General features: G+C 35.7%; 1 protein-coding gene across 2 annotated transcripts in view; it reads left to right on the forward strand.

Moving 5' to 3' along the window:
* SNTG1 (syntrophin gamma 1) overlaps nt 1–15,979 on the forward strand; it is a 1,042,376-nt gene that overhangs the window by 944,075 nt on the left and 82,322 nt on the right. For both annotated transcript variants that reach the window (XM_037803436.1, XM_037803438.1), the window contains exons 14-15: nt 4,100–4,216; nt 5,784–5,855. In XM_037803436.1, coding sequence (XP_037659364.1) covers nt 4,100–4,216; nt 5,784–5,855 — 189 coding nt within the window. The remainder of the gene's footprint in view (nt 1–4,099; nt 4,217–5,783; nt 5,856–15,979) is intronic.

Consider the following 15,979-nt stretch of genomic DNA (forward strand, 5'->3'; position numbering starts at 1 on the left):
GTGAATTCAATGTCAAGAAAATTGAAATAAGTCAGGCTAAAGGGGAAGAAAGAAAAAGAATTATAAGAAGCAAAAGTATGCTAAGAGACCCCTCATACACCATCAAGTGCATCAATATATGGTTATGGGAATCTCAGAAGGAGAAGAAAGAGAGAAAGAGGAAGAAGGAATATTCAAAGATATAATGACAGGCAAATTCCTAAACTTAGCAAAAGGTATGAATATGCACAAATTCAAGAAGACCACAGAACACCAAATGGGATAGACTTGGAAAAAGCATGACCCAACACATACTGGTCAAACTGTTCCTTGCCAATGACAAGGAGAGAGTTCTGAAGGCTGCAAGAGAACAGCAACATATTGTTTACAATTAGTTCAGTGAAAATTTCTTATCAGAAACCATGGAGAAAAGAAGGCGGTGGCTTGAAACACTTAAAGAGTTGGCAGAAAACCAAGAATTTCAAAAATGAGGGAAAGACTAAGACATTCCCAGAAAAACAAAAGCTGAGGGAGTTCATCACCAACAGATCTGCCCTACAAGCAATGCTAAAGGGAGTTATTCAGACTGAAAGAAAAGGACACAAGGCAGTAGTAATTCTACTTCTTACTTTCTACAGGTGCTAAAGTGCAAATGCATAAAAAGTAAAGATAAACCTATGGTTTTGGATGTCCAATGTAATTTGTAACAAGTATATAAAAGGCGGGGGATGGTGGAATTTAAGAATGGTATACATGAACACTATTGAGGTCAAGTTGGTATCTAATGAAATATGATTGTTACATATTTAGGATGCTAATTTTAAACTCCATGGTAACAAAAAGGACAATATATGAAAAATTACATCCAGATAGAATTGAAAAAGAACTCAGTGTGATACAATGCAAAAATCTAATAAATATGAAAATAGACATTAACAGATGAACTGAGGGACAAAAAAAGCATAACAGAAAGACTAAATAGCAAAGTGACAGGATAAAATCCTTCATTATCAGTAGTGACTTTGAATGTAAGTAAAGAAACCTCTCCAAAGGGCAGATATTGGCAGAATGAATAAAAGAGCAGGATTGAACTATATGCTGTTTACAAGAAACTCACCTTAAATTCAAAGACATAAGGTTGAAAGTAAAAGGATAGGAAATAAAATGCCATGTAAATATTAACCAAAGGAGAGCTTGGGTTTGCTATAGTAAAATCAAATAAAATAGACTTTAAATAAGAGCTATTATAAGGGACAAAGATGGTCATTTGTGTTGATAAAGGTATGAATTCGAAAAGAACAAGTAACAATTAGAAATATATATGTATCGAAAAGCAGAGCCCCAGAATATAGAAAGCAAATACAAATAGAAGGGAGAAATTGATAGTTCTATTTTTATAGTAGGATATTTTAATACTCAACTTTCAAAAATGGATAGAACATATAGTCAAAAGATCAGTAAGGAAATAAAAGATTGAATGACATCAACCAATTAATCTAACAGACCTGTATATAATACTTCACCCCAAAACAGAATACATGTTCTGCTCAAGTGCCCATGGGTGATTTTTCAGAGTAAACCATATTTTAGGTCCCCGAACAAGTGTCAATAAATTCAAAAATATTGAAATCAAGCAAGTATTTTCTCTGCCCACAAGGGAAAGAAGCTAGAAAACAAAAACAGAAGGAGAAATGGGAAATTCACAAATATGCGGAAATTCAAAAACATGCTCATAACCAAGCAATAGTTTAAAGAGGATATGATAGGGAAATTAGAAAATACCTTGATGTGAATGAAAATGAAAATCCAACATACCAAAACTTATGGAATGCAGCATATGTAGTGCTGAGAGGGAGATTTCCAGCTCTGAAAGTTAACATTGGCAAAGGAGAAAGGTTTAATGACAGAGACCTAACTTTGAAACTGGAATAACTAGAAAAAGAAGAGCAAACTAAACACAAAGTGAGCAGAAGGAAGGAAATAACAAAGATTAGAGAAGAGATAAATTAAAGAGAAAATAAAAAAAATAGAATTTTTGAAAAAGCAAGCTGGTTCTTTGAAAATATCAATGAAATAGACAAACCATTAGCTATACTGACAAAAAAGAGAGAAGACCCAAATAACTTAAATCAGAAATGAAAAGTGGGCTGTTTCTACTGACCACACTGAAATAAAAAGAACTGTAAGAGGATACTATGAACAACTTTACACCAATAAATTAGATAACCTAGATGAAATGAAAATTCAAAAAAAAAAAAAACATACAAACTATCTATGCTGACTCAAGAAGAAATAGAACATAGCAACAAACCATAACTAGTAAAGAGATTGAATCAGTAATAAAAACCTCCCAACAAAGCCAAGCCCAGGACCAGATGGCTTCAGAGGAGAATTTTACCAAACATTCCAAGAAGAATTAAAATCAATCCTGATCAAACTCTTCCAAAAAATTGAAGAGGAGAGAACGCTCCCTAATCCATGCTATGAGGCCAACATCACCCTCCAGATAAAGCTACTACAAGGAAGGAAATTAGAGTCCCAGTACCTCTTAGGAATATAGATATGAAAATCCTCAACAAATACTGACAGATTTGAAGGGAGAAATTGATAGTTATTAGGAAAGCTTCCTATATTAATAGTATAGATAATAATGTACATAACATCTCCTCACAAGATCAATAAGGAAGTAGAGGACTTCAATGATACACTAAACCAACCAGACCTAACAGACATATATAGAATATTGCATCCAACAAAAAAAGCATACACATTCTTTCTGAGTCACATGGATCATTCTCTAGGATAGAGGTTGTGCCACAAAATATGCTCAATAAATTCAAATATATAGAAATCATACAATGTATATTCTCTGACCTCAACAGAATGAAAATAGAAATCAGTAACAGAGGAAAAATGGAAAACTCAAATATATGGAAATTAAACAGATGCTCTTAACCAATGTGCTAAAGAGGAAATCAGAGGCAAAATTAGTAAATGCCTAGGGGTGAATGAACATGAAAATAAAGCATATGAAATCTCATGGGATACAGCAAAGATGGTGCTGAGAGTGAAGTTCCTAGCTCTATTATGTGTGCCAGTTTGAATGTATTATGTCCCCCAGAAAAAGCCATATTCTTTGATGCAGTCATGTGGGGCAGAGGTTTTGGTGCTGATTAGATTTGCTTGGAATGTGCCCCTCCCAGCTGTGGGTGATAACTCTGATGAGATATTTCCATGGAGGCGTGGCCCCACCCATTCAGGGTGGGTCTTGATCAGTGGAGCCATATAAATGAGCTGACAGGCAGGGAGAACTCAGTGCAGCTGTGAGTAATGTTTTGAAGAGGCGCCAAAGACAAGAGGGACACTTTGAAGAAAGCACAGGAGCTGCAGATGAGAGACAGTTTGAAGACAGCCATTGAAAGCACACTCTTGCTCCAGAGAGGCTGAGAGAGGACAAATATCCCAAGTGCAACTAAGAGTGACATTTTTGAGGAAATGCAGCCTAGAGAGGAATGTCCTGGAAGAAAGCCATTTTGAAACCAGAACTTTGGAGCAGACACCAGCCATGTGCCTTCCCAGCTAACAGGTTTTCTGGACACCATGGCCATCCTGCAGTGAAGGTACCCGATTGCTAATGTGTTACCTTGGACACTTTACGGCCTAAAGACTGTAACTGTGTAACCAAATAAACCCCCTTTTATAAAATCCAATCCATTTCTGGTGTTTTGCATTCTGGCAGCATTAGCAAACCAGAACAATATGCTTACATTCCCATATCATAAAATGCCATTAATCAGGAATCTGGTGGAATGAATCAATGGATTCTAGAACAAAGTCACATGTGTCCGTTAAGAACTTGTAGAGAGTGGAAAATATAACTCTTGCCAGGTTGGACCACATGAACAAACATGCAAACACTTTATAAATATTGATGAAACATAGTATAAACCCTTATGAGAGATTCATACTTAATGAAGGTAAATATAGTTCAATGTACTTTTTGGCATCAATATATTTGATAATTTCAAAAATGCTTAAAATGCCACAAGATATAGATGATGCACGTAAGCTGTCTAAATGAGATTCTCCTTGCAATTAATTATATTTAATTTCCTTATAGATCGTCTATATGGGCTGGTGTGAAGTACGGGATCAGGACACCCTTCAAGATCGGCTGTACTCGCCGACATTTCTAGCCCTGAGGGGCTCTTGCCTTTACAAGTTTTTGGCACCTCCAGTAAGTGTTTTTATCCAAATTTACTGTTTTTTTTTCCTCCAAGTTGATGCAGTGGACTGACATTCGCTTAACAATAATAAACAGCACATTACTCAAGTGTTTTGAAAATCAGTACAGAAAAAAATATACTGAAAACAGTCAAAATGTTTTCAAAAATATCTTAGGAAATACATGAATTGGCCTTAAATATTTGTATTATAACCCTTGAAACATCTAGAAGTGCATTTCTTTTTAGGTAGTGAAACTGGAAAATACTGGATCAAATTATAATAGTGCTGTAATTCCCCAGTAGACCTTAGAAAGAAGATTTTAAGAAATATGCCTATATCAATATATCAATTTATTTTATTATTTGAATAAAAGTGGAGGAATAAGTATAATAAGAAAAGTCTAAAAATAGAGTAAATTAAAGGTTCATTATCAGTTTACCAACATGCTTATTAATGTCTTGTTCCCAAAGGGAATTTGAGGGGCTTTTAAATTTATTTGGTCCTATTCAATTTATTATTGTCAAGCAATAATAAGTAGACATTAAACTGGTAGCATCTTTCTAGCATTAGTGTTGTCAAGCTTAGCCAAACTTCTGTGGTGCTTAAGTTTTGATGAGAAGCTTTTTTCCTCTGGAAAAATCAAAGGAATTTTGATAATTCTGGTGAGTTATCACTTATGAGTTAGTTATGTTTACCTTTGTTGGACAGGTCTAAGTTTAATTAAGATTATTTTTGGAAATCTACTATGCTCTAGATTCCAGTCCCTAGGTTTTGCAGTGAATATATATATAGGCACATATTATACCTATGGTCCTGCTTTTGGAAACATGTACCTTGCACAACAATAGAGTCTCCATAAATATTTATTGAATATAAATATCAAATGCCAGACATCTTGCTTGCAGGTCTAGTAATATACAGGAATGATCAAGCATGGCTCATTTCAATGTCTATGTCTACATTAAGTGCAGAACACCAGGAAAGGAAGGAAAATATCATTATATTTCTATCTTTCACTCTATTCCCACCCTGGAATATTTCTTACTACTGGACAGAAAAATATATTTTTAAAACATAAATAAATGAAACAACTTCACTGTGGTGCTTGTTGTTTTCACGATGTCATAAAAGCATTCACTTCTTGGAATGATCTTTAGTATAAATAATGTCTTTAAAAAAGACATAGCCAGTATTGGTATCCAGTATTCTTTTCTGCGTCTACATGGAGGTAAACTAAGAAAAAATATTGTATGTGCAGAATATAAATACTTAATATTTATATGTGGAGAATATATGGATTATTTAAAATACTTGAAGGTATTGGACACATTGGAAATTTTTGCATATAATATAAAACAATTGCTGAAAAAGGAAATGAAGTGGCGATAAAGTTTAAAACAAGAAATCAAAACATTATACATGGACGTTTATGAGAATAATTTCACAATTGATAGACTACATAAATACATCTGCCAATGTTTTACTTATTATGTACCATATTATACAAATGAAATAAAGAGAAAAATAGGGGTCATCTTTCTACAATGAATAACTTGGTACTTTCTCATCTGTCAAAGGTGACCACCTGGGACTGGACCCGAGCAGAGAAAACATTTTCAGTTTATGAGATTATGTGCAAGATCCTCAAGGTATGGTCAATAAGCACTGATTATTTTAATGGTGTTTCCTCAGAAAACAGTAATTCTGGGCTTCACAAGTCATTCATAAAACAAGTGACCAATGAGTAAAAAAGAAAAGACAAATTGATAGAATGCAGAGAAATGCACTGGGGCCCATATATTGGCATAAATAACCCTTAAACGGGTTCTGCAGTCCCACAGCGGAACTGGGAATGAAATAGGGAGAAGCTTGGCACAAGTTCATAGAGGAAGACCTGTAAAGTCCAATTGGAAATAGTATGAATTTTAATTGTTACCATGGTTTGTTTTATTTGCTGTTTTTTGTTGTTGTTGTTGTTTGTTTTTTTTTCCTGAGTAAAATACAGAAGAGAAAGTTTTGAATAAGTTCTGGAATTAGAAAATACAGGCTGCACAGTATAGGCAAATGCAGAGAAGGGTTTTTTGTTCGTTAGCTGTTTTTTAATCTTGAGGTTTAACCATCTCTCTGGGCATGTCGAAGAGTTTACAGTTGTCTTAACAAACTCAAATGTCAGTGTTATGCACAGAATTGTTGCAACAGCAAGTCATCAAGAATTCTGTAAAATTTCAAATCTTGTAGTCACTGGTGAGAGTCAAAAGATGGATGATACCTAAAGAATAATCCCCGTTCAGTTTCCATTCTAGGTCCGAGGGTTGGAAGCACCTCAGACTGATAATTAAACCCTTGCTTAAAATTCATATTGCTTATATAACCAAGGAGAAACTAAGACCTCTGCATTTGATGTTAGTTGTTTCTCTTCCCACTGAAGACTCAGTACAGTAGAAAATGCAGGAAAATTTACAATACCCTCAAATATAATGAAAGTGGGAAGATAAAACTTGTGATTACCACAAGGGTAGTTGTAATTTTTCATCCCTACACCTGAAGTTCACTGTAGGGCAAGATGAAACAAAAAATATAGGCCACTGTTTGGCCATCTTAAGGATGGCTTTTCTTCTCTTAGTGCTTAATGATATAAGAACAACTCTGAAATACTTGAGTTAATTGTCAGTAAAGAATGTTCTGGCAAATTCTAAAAGATGTACCAGGAAATAAGGGAAAGAAGGTCTCACCCAATTATTGTTTTATTTAATTAACTGCCAGTGACTAACAAAATAGATTTCTGGTTATATTGTTTTAAACCAAAACACTAATGGAATTGAAAGAAGAAAAGGAAGGAAGGAAGGAAGGAAAGAGGGAGAGAGGAAGGAATGAAAGAAGGAAAGAAGGGAGGGAGAAAGGAAGAAATCCAGAAACTAGCTACAGCAACAAATCACCTTCATTTGTGCATTCCTCGTGCATAAACAAATTAACTCTTACACAGTTATAGTAATACAGCATGCATGCATTTCTATGTTCTTATATAGACTTGCATTTTCTGAGTATCTACATGGTCTTTATAACTTCCTCTTTTAAAAATAGGCTGTTTAAACATTACAAAAATGATGCATAAGAAACTCTTCTCACATGTCATAGTTCTATCTTCCTACTGGGGATTTCCAACCCAGTTGCTAAAATTATCCTCTTACATTTGTTCTGCATCCCACACACACTCCTCAGTTATTAAGTAAACACTATGTCTCAAGCTCAGTTCAGCACTGGACTAGATTCTTTGGAACTGAGACGAAAGCAACAGACAGGCTCTCTGACCTCATAATTCATAGTCTTGTGAGCAAGATAAAAAATGAATATGTAAATAAATAGGCAAGAAGGATGATTGCTTACTTTTTTCCTTTGTGCTGATAACACTTTAAAATGCTTTTCCTTTAAATTGCTCACTTCTCTCTTCGGTATTTTCAAGTATATCACCAAAATCTTTGGATTTAATATTTGAGACAGTTTCCTCATTATTCTTGTTCCCTTCTTTTTCTTACCTGTGAAATATTGAAACTCTAATGTCATGTTTAATAAATACATGTGTTAATAGCAGCTATGAAGTTTAGAGTAAAATTTTCTTGGGTTTCTGTCTTGTCTCACAAAAATATCTCTTGAAAATAAGCTGGGTCTTCTGCTCTTGTATTACTAAGATTGTTTCTCTTTAATATTAAATGTACAATGTGTTTTATATTTTTGACTCTTTAAGAGTCATTTAAGACATTTAGTTCAGGAATTTCTCTGAATTATATTGTTGTTGTAATAAACTTTTAAAGTTGGAATCACAAAAAAAGATGCAGTTTGCTATAATGTTACAAAATAAGGATGCTTTTTTTAAAAAAAGAAAATAAAAATCATCCCTGATAGCATCACCATAAACAAATGGTCACTCAATATTTTCTTTACCTTTGTTCATTTTTTAAATACAATAATCAGATCATATTGTTCTGTTACCTGCTTTTTCATGTAGAAATATGTCTTGGGGTTTTTTTTATATGTCAATTCTTCAAAAAACAATGGCATTTTGGCTGATTCAGTTTCTTCCATCATTTGATCATATTATAGGTAATTTAGTCAGTCCCTTAATTTTGGACATTTATGTCACTGACCCCTTTTGATCTCATATCATCAATATCCCAACAATCATTCTTTGATTCACTTAACAAAAGTTACTGAGTGTTTACTATATGCTAAGTGATCTGTTATATGGGTGGAAAAAAAACTGAAACTGTCCCTGCTTTTATTGAGTTTGCATTTTATTGGGGTGAACAGAAATTAATCAAATATTTAGACAAGAAATTAATAGTTATTAAGTAATTGGTCTTTGCCTATAGTCTTTTATCTAGCATCTCAATTATTTCTTTTAATTCCAAGTTTTAGAAATCCTGTGTGGAAAAATATTTCAGTGTATTCAAGTTGTTAGATTCACGTGTCCATGCAGACTTTGGGGAAAGCCATACAAATTTATACTGCTACCACAAGTATCTTAGAATGCCCAGACCTTTACTCTGACCAATGTAAAATAAAAGGCTACTCTTAATTTTACCTTTCTACATAAAATTTACTATAAGTCCATAAGTTGCACTGGGACCTGGAGATAAATATCCTCAGTCATCAAATTAAATGTAAATCTGATCTCGATTGTCATATATAGGAAATCTCCTTTACTATAAATAAGCAAACCCCAGTGCTCTCTGCTTTGTGGCTTTTAAACTTGGCATGCCAAAGTCATTCTATGAAGAGGAACATTTCATGTAGTGCCCTACCAGAGGGGTAGTGGTAAATGAATGATTATTTTCCTCCATGTGGATCACATTCTGGAGCCTTCTATGCATACCAGGATCAGTGACTGGATCTGGTCTCAGATCAGGGTCACATGACTGACTTGAGCAGAATGCCTTTTTTTTTAATTGGTTTTATTTATAAAAACAACAACAAAAACAACAACAAAAACATTTCCAAACAAAACAAAGCAAAGGTACAGGTATCCTGAAATAACTTTATTGCTTGCAATATGCTCCTACCATACCACAAGAAAATTAAAAAACCCTAGTCATTCCTGAGCATTCCCATATCATTAAGACCACCCTCAAAATCTCATCTGTTCTTATTAGATTATCGTTCCCCCTTCACTAGCCTCTGTCTATCTCTAGTTCCCCTATATTCTACAATATTAGACACTTGTTTTACATCTTTCACAGGGTTCACATTAGTGGTAACATACAATATCTCTCCTTTTATATCTGACTTACTTCACTCAACATTATGTCCTCAAGTTTCATTCATATTGTCATATGCTTCACGACCTTGTTCTTCTCACTGCTGTGTAGTATTCCATTGTATGTATGTACCATATTTTGTGCATTTCAAACGGAAAACCACATTTTCAAGCAGGATACCTTGCAGCCAGTGAAAAATTACACAGAGGCATCTTGTCTACCAGGCCTGTAGTAACAGTCCTGTGGGAGTTGTAGACCTTTGTTTCTGGGAAGGGAACCCCCAGACATGCCAAATTGAAGCTTAAAGATGTGGGCCACAGCATATTTGGTTTGGGGACACTAATCTGGGGAAAACCTCTCCCTTCTGCTATATTGATCATGAAGCTACAACAGTAATAAATACAATTCTGCAATAATAGTTAACAGTTGTATAGTTTACATTTATGTGCCAGATAATTGTTCCCATTGTACACATTTGGAAACTGAGGCAAAGAAAGTTTAATAGGCCAAGTTCACAGATCTAGTAAGTGGCAGAGCTAAGGAATTGAATCTTGCAGCCTGTCTCAGAAATCCGTGCTCTTAAACATTAGGCAGTTCTGCCTCTTTTTCTCTCAGTATCAGCATTGTTGAAAGTTGGAAAGAAACGAGCCCTAAAAGTCAGCCTAGTACTGATGAGAAAGCAAAGGCTTCAGAATGAGTGAGATTTGACAACAAATGCCAACTCAGTTTCCAAGTATTTCCCCCTTTGCAAAAGTATAAGACATTATAAAGTTTGATTTATTCATTTGCTATATGTAGCTAATGAAGGGTGGGTTGTGGATCACATTCTGGAGGCTTCTATGCAAGTATAAGTTGTGAAACTTAGCAATTCATCAATCTATTTATGAATGCACTTTTATTTTTTAATTCATATAAGAAATATTCATGGAAGCCCCTCTATGTACCAAGCAGTCCACTAGTATTAATGGTTCAGTATAACCCTACTGTTGGGTGAGCTCACAAAAAGCCTCACTTAGGTAAGGAGTTTAAGGACATTTTGGAGGAAGCCTTAAATAAACTGAATCTAAGTAATTGTTAAAATGTTAAACATGGTTAGCTTTTAGGGAAAGGCAAATGAAACCACAAAGCAAAGTTAGGGTAGGGCAATTGTAGAGGAGCTAAAAGAAACAAGGAAATTAGAGAGTAAAAACAAAAACTTTTTTTTTTTTTTTTTTTTTTAATTCCAGAAACTGGGAAAGGAAGAGGGAATAGTTAACAGGTATTCTAAATGGAGTGTGGAACCCACCACTCTAGGCGATCAGTTGATCCAATACCAAGTCATAGCATTGAGTGCAGTAGCACGTTTGGGGCTCCACTGGCCTCTCAACTGGGAGGCACACAGACATTTTGGGGCCTAGGGCTGATTGTATTTTGGATCCTCATCAGTTAAAAAAAATGAGGAATACAAAATTAGGTATGAAAGTGAATAGTTAGAATGAAAATATGTCACAATCCAGAATAATTTTTAATTGGAAAAATACAGAAACATTGGAGTATCTATAACAAGTATTTATATTAATTAAAAAATTAATAATATATTAAAATTAATATTTTATTCAATTCTCAAAAACACTTCCATAACATTTCTTCCTCCAATATTTTTAGTGGGTGTGTACTCTTTGAAATCCTATTCATCTAAAAAACTTTTCTATTATTCTCGAAAGTGATGGTATACCTCTGAGTGGGAGGGACAGCCCTGTGGCAGTTGGAATAATGTTGTGGCATATCCCAGATCTTATAGTGTAGACATGTGTCAGATTGCATTCCCCTCTATTAGATGGTGTCACCTTGTGTCAGATGGAACATCTCTGTGTGATATGGTATAACACTTTGTCAGATAGTGTATGCTAGGTCAGATGGACTGCTCCTGTGTCAAACAGTATCAGGTGGTAGAGCCCAGTGTCACATGGTGTATTCTGTCAGATGAATTCCCCTGCATCAGATGGTGTTGCCCACGTCAGATGATACAGCCCTGTGCCAGATGGTATAGCCCATGTCAGGTAGTATATCCCTGTGTCAGATTGAACACCCCTTCTGCTATGGTATAGTCCCTTGTTGTCAGCCTGAGTCTGATGATATACCCCTGTGAGGGATACTATAGTCCTAGCCAAACGTTATACCCCTCTGCAAGATGATATAGCCCTGTGTCAGATGGACCACACTTCTGTCAGATGGTACAGTCCTTTGTCATATGGTATAGCCCTATGTCAGATTGTACATGTCCTATAAGATAGCATAGCCTCATTTGAAATTGTTTACCCCTGTGCCTTGCCTCAAATTGTATACCCCTGTGTCAGATGATATACCCTGAATCAGATGGTAAATGCTATGTCAGATGGTATACCCTGTGGGAGATGTATTTCCCTGTGAAAGATGATATATCCCATGTCAGAGGGTGTAGACATCTATCAGATTATAGCCCCGTGTCAGATAGTATAGCCCTGTGTCTTCTCTCACTGGGATCCAAGATCACCTCAGTCCTCCAGGATACCCAAAATGCTAAGATCAGTGTTCACTCCCTATGTATCTTTGACCTCAACATAGAGCTGAATTCAGAGCACAATTCCAAGGGTCAGATTCTTCCCAGAAGAGGAAGACAGACCCATTCTGCCTAAAGGTGAAAACCCCGAGCCAGTGAATTTTGCTTTACCCCATCTCAAATGGGGAAGCACAGAGGAGAGGGATGTGATATCTGACTTTGTTCAGAATCACTGATATTTTACTCTATTGTTTATGGAAAATACACCTCACTGTTATTTAGTCAGCGAGCCCTAAAAAGGTGGGGGATTATTTTGTTTTCAGATATTTAAAGCCTGCCCTTTACAGTCTTAATTTGTGCAAGTTTTAGGACTATATAGTTCACTTTTCTTTTTTTATTGTTAGGTCTCAGATTTAACACTACATGTGCTAAATTCAAATTAGTGATAAAACATACATAGTGATTATTGTAGTCACAATCATATTGTTCTAGAATCATTTTCAGGAAACAAACAGTATGTCTGTCCTGGCCTGAGCAAGGAGGAATCAATTGTTGCCCGACGGTGCCTGGGGTCAGCGAAACCCAAGGGCAAGAGAAGGGCAGCACCCAGACCCTAGTTTCTAAAATCATTCTTCACAAAAGGGAGCCAGAGCTCCTTAGATTAACTGCTGATGTCAGGGCTGAGGGAGGGAAAATAAACGGTAAGGCTAGATTACTTCATTTTGCCAGAAAATAAGAATGATGGCGACATGCCAAAAGGCAGAGAAAGCGACTTGAAGGGCGCCATGGGCCAGATCTGGTTCTACTGAGCTTCAAAATCAATAAGGGCAGTGATGGATTATTACCCAGTGAATCAACAGGAAACCATGGGTCCACGTTGATAAAAATAAATAAATGAGTACGTGGAAAATTTGATGAGGAAGGGGATGCTTCCATTGTTTCCAGGAGCCTCCCGTCAAAGGGCAGAAGGAAAGGCAGAAGCTTCGCAGAACACCAGGGTGGCAGTGCCACCTCCCCAAGCTATCAAGGCGAACATGCAAAGTCCTGTGCGCCGTCAGACAGAGTGCAATTAGTCGAATGTCGGGATTGGGGAAACAGCCTGTCTGTGATGCACCTGCTAGAGCTGCGCAACCTGAATCTAACTACGTGGAAACAAAACCTCATGTAGTCTGGTCTGATTTCATCTGGTCTAGCCTAGCTATGAGGAGCTGTCAGACAAGCCCCAAGGACGCACATTCTACAAATATCTGCTTTGTGATCTTCAGTAGTGCAGGGTCCTGATAAGGACTTAAGGCACTGTTGCCATTGAAAGTACGAAGGGGGCATGACAACGCAGCCTTTTTCTCAGCGGGTGAATCATACACGTCTGAGGACAAGATGTCAGTGATGTGCATTGTCCCTTGTTTTGACGGTTGTGCTGTGGTTCTACAGGGGAACGCCCTGAAGTCCTTGCTTGCAGAGAACACACTAAAGGGTGGGGGAGCACGGGGTGGTGGGAGGTATCAAAAGACAATTTATTCTTAAATGGTTTAGGAAATAAATTTTTGTTTATTCCCTTGCAGAATGTCTTTAATTCTGATTTTTTTTTTTTTTAAATGCTTTTTTGGACTTGCTAGAGACCTGGAGAACAGACATATAAACCAGAAAAAGAATAAAAGAAATCTGTCACATGTAGAGCAACATCCTAAGGGCAACCTGGCTATTAGTGCACATTCTAAAAACGTGCTGATTCTGATTTTGTTCAACTTGAGAATAATTTAAAAGAAACATTATTTAAAAAATGGGAGAAACAGGAAATTGAGAAAAGAAAACAACTTTGACTATCAAATTAAAATAATAGAATAATCTTGTCTTAAAGAAATGAATATCCATGGGACTTATATATAATCCTTATATTTTGGTATATCTTTTTTCCTATATCCATAATGTTCTAGTTTGCTAATGCTGCAGAATGCAAAACAACAGAGATGGATTGGCTTTTATAACATGGGGGTTTATTTGGCTATACAGTTACAGTCTTAAGGCCATAAAGTGTCCAAGGTAACACATCAGTAATCGGGTACCTTCACTGGAGGATGGCAGATGGCATCCGGAAAACCTCTGTTAGCTGGGAAGGCACATGGCTGGCATCTGCTCCAAAGTTCTGGTTTCAAAATGGCTTTCTCCCAGGACGTTCCTCTCTAGCAAGCTTGCTCCTTTTCAAATAACATCACTCACAGCTGCACTGCGTTTCCTCTCCTTGAGCCAGCTCATGTATATGGCTCCACTGATCAAGGCCTACCCCGAATGGGTGGGGCCACACCTCCATGGGAGTATCCCACCAGAGTCACCTCCCACAGCTGGGTGGGGCACATCTCCATGCAAACAACCTAATCCGAACATTCCAACTTAATCCCCACTATTCTGTCTGCCCCACAAGACCACATCAAAGAATATGGCTTTTTCTGGGGGACATAATACATCCAAACCGGCACACATAATATATTTTATTAGTGATTGAAAAAACTAAATCAAATGTTCTTGTTTCTTTTACCATCAATATTGGAATTTTGAATAGAATAAAAAAGAAATGCTCTTCTTAATTAAAGAAAGAGCAGATTTCTTGTAATTTGGTTTAAAATAAAGGCAAAAATAAACAAATATAAAACAATATACAAATATACAATATACAAATAAGCATACAAAAGATTCAAAGTGTCAAACACTATACATGATATCAGAATTCATTGGTGTTATTATTAGACAAATGTTAAGGTTTTGTTGCAGACAAAAATCCTTCCAGAAGACTACAATATATATGTAGAATTATTTTAATAGTAGCATTTTATGTCAATGACACATATTAGTGAAAAAGATTGTGAATTTAGCATTCATGAAGAAAAGTTCTTTCTTAGGGAGACCACCTTAGTCAATAAGATGTTTTCCACATTTTCTGAATATATTTCTATCAGATTTCTTTTTCAAAATGACAATTATTCTTAAAAAATACTGACAGTTTCACATTTTATTAAATAATTCAAAAATGTTTCTGTTTCTGAATTTTTTAAACTATCACGTTAGAATCAAATTATCAAATATTTAATCTTTTCCTAAAATTCAAGCCTCTTAAAATACATTTTTGGGTTTTTCCCTCTAATAATTCAAGTGCATCTTCTGGTGGTTTTTGGGAATTTTCACAGGCTATAGATTAAATTTGCACCACTCCTGCTTTGAGTGGTGGTTCATCCAACCTGAGGAGGGCAGATTGCTTTCCGTAATGAAATTCTCAGCTTCCTATCTTAAAAACAAACAGTAACCATTGGTAAAAACATGATTTTATATTTTATTTTGTTAATGTAATATATGTTCTGAAGATATGAATATTTTAGCATGCACCCTCTCTTGTTAGAGCAAGTTCCATAAATTTCTACCTGTTACATAAAAGTACTTTATAGTTGTGCAAGACATCTTTCAAGCCTCAGGGTATTAATTCATTAAATAAATCTCAGTTTTCAAAATGTCTAGTTCACGTAGTTACTCTTGCAACTTCAAAGGCATTGTCGTGGAATATTCTTTTCTTGCTGTCTTTTTTTCAGACTGGAGGTTTCTAGTCAGTTTGGTTGGCCCTTTCATACAGACACACATTTTATTATCATTCTTTTTCTTTCTTTAAGTGATAACATTTGCATTGCATTTTGTAAGTTGGTTGTGAAGAAAGCATGAAGTCGTCAAAACACTTTAAATAATTGTACATGATTTCTGTAACCTATCTGATTATTCCTAAAATTGCTGTATGTCTTTTTGTTTATAATGTTTATATCCTTACAAAGTTTTCATAAAGCTTCTAGAGCAACCCTGACTGCTGTCAAAGTCCTTATTTAAACCAAATAAGCTCCTCTTACCAATGGGGAGGGGTAATAAAAAGATTCAGCCACTTCCCATCACAAATAATTTAATAAGCAACAGATATCTAAACCTGTTTTCCAGTATAGGGTGAAAGCCACTCAAGCATATGTATTAACAA

The sequence above is a fragment of the Choloepus didactylus genome, chromosome 14 (genome assembly GCF_015220235.1).
Source record: "Choloepus didactylus isolate mChoDid1 chromosome 14, mChoDid1.pri, whole genome shotgun sequence".
NCBI classification, from domain to species: domain Eukaryota; kingdom Metazoa; phylum Chordata; class Mammalia; order Pilosa; family Megalonychidae; genus Choloepus; species Choloepus didactylus.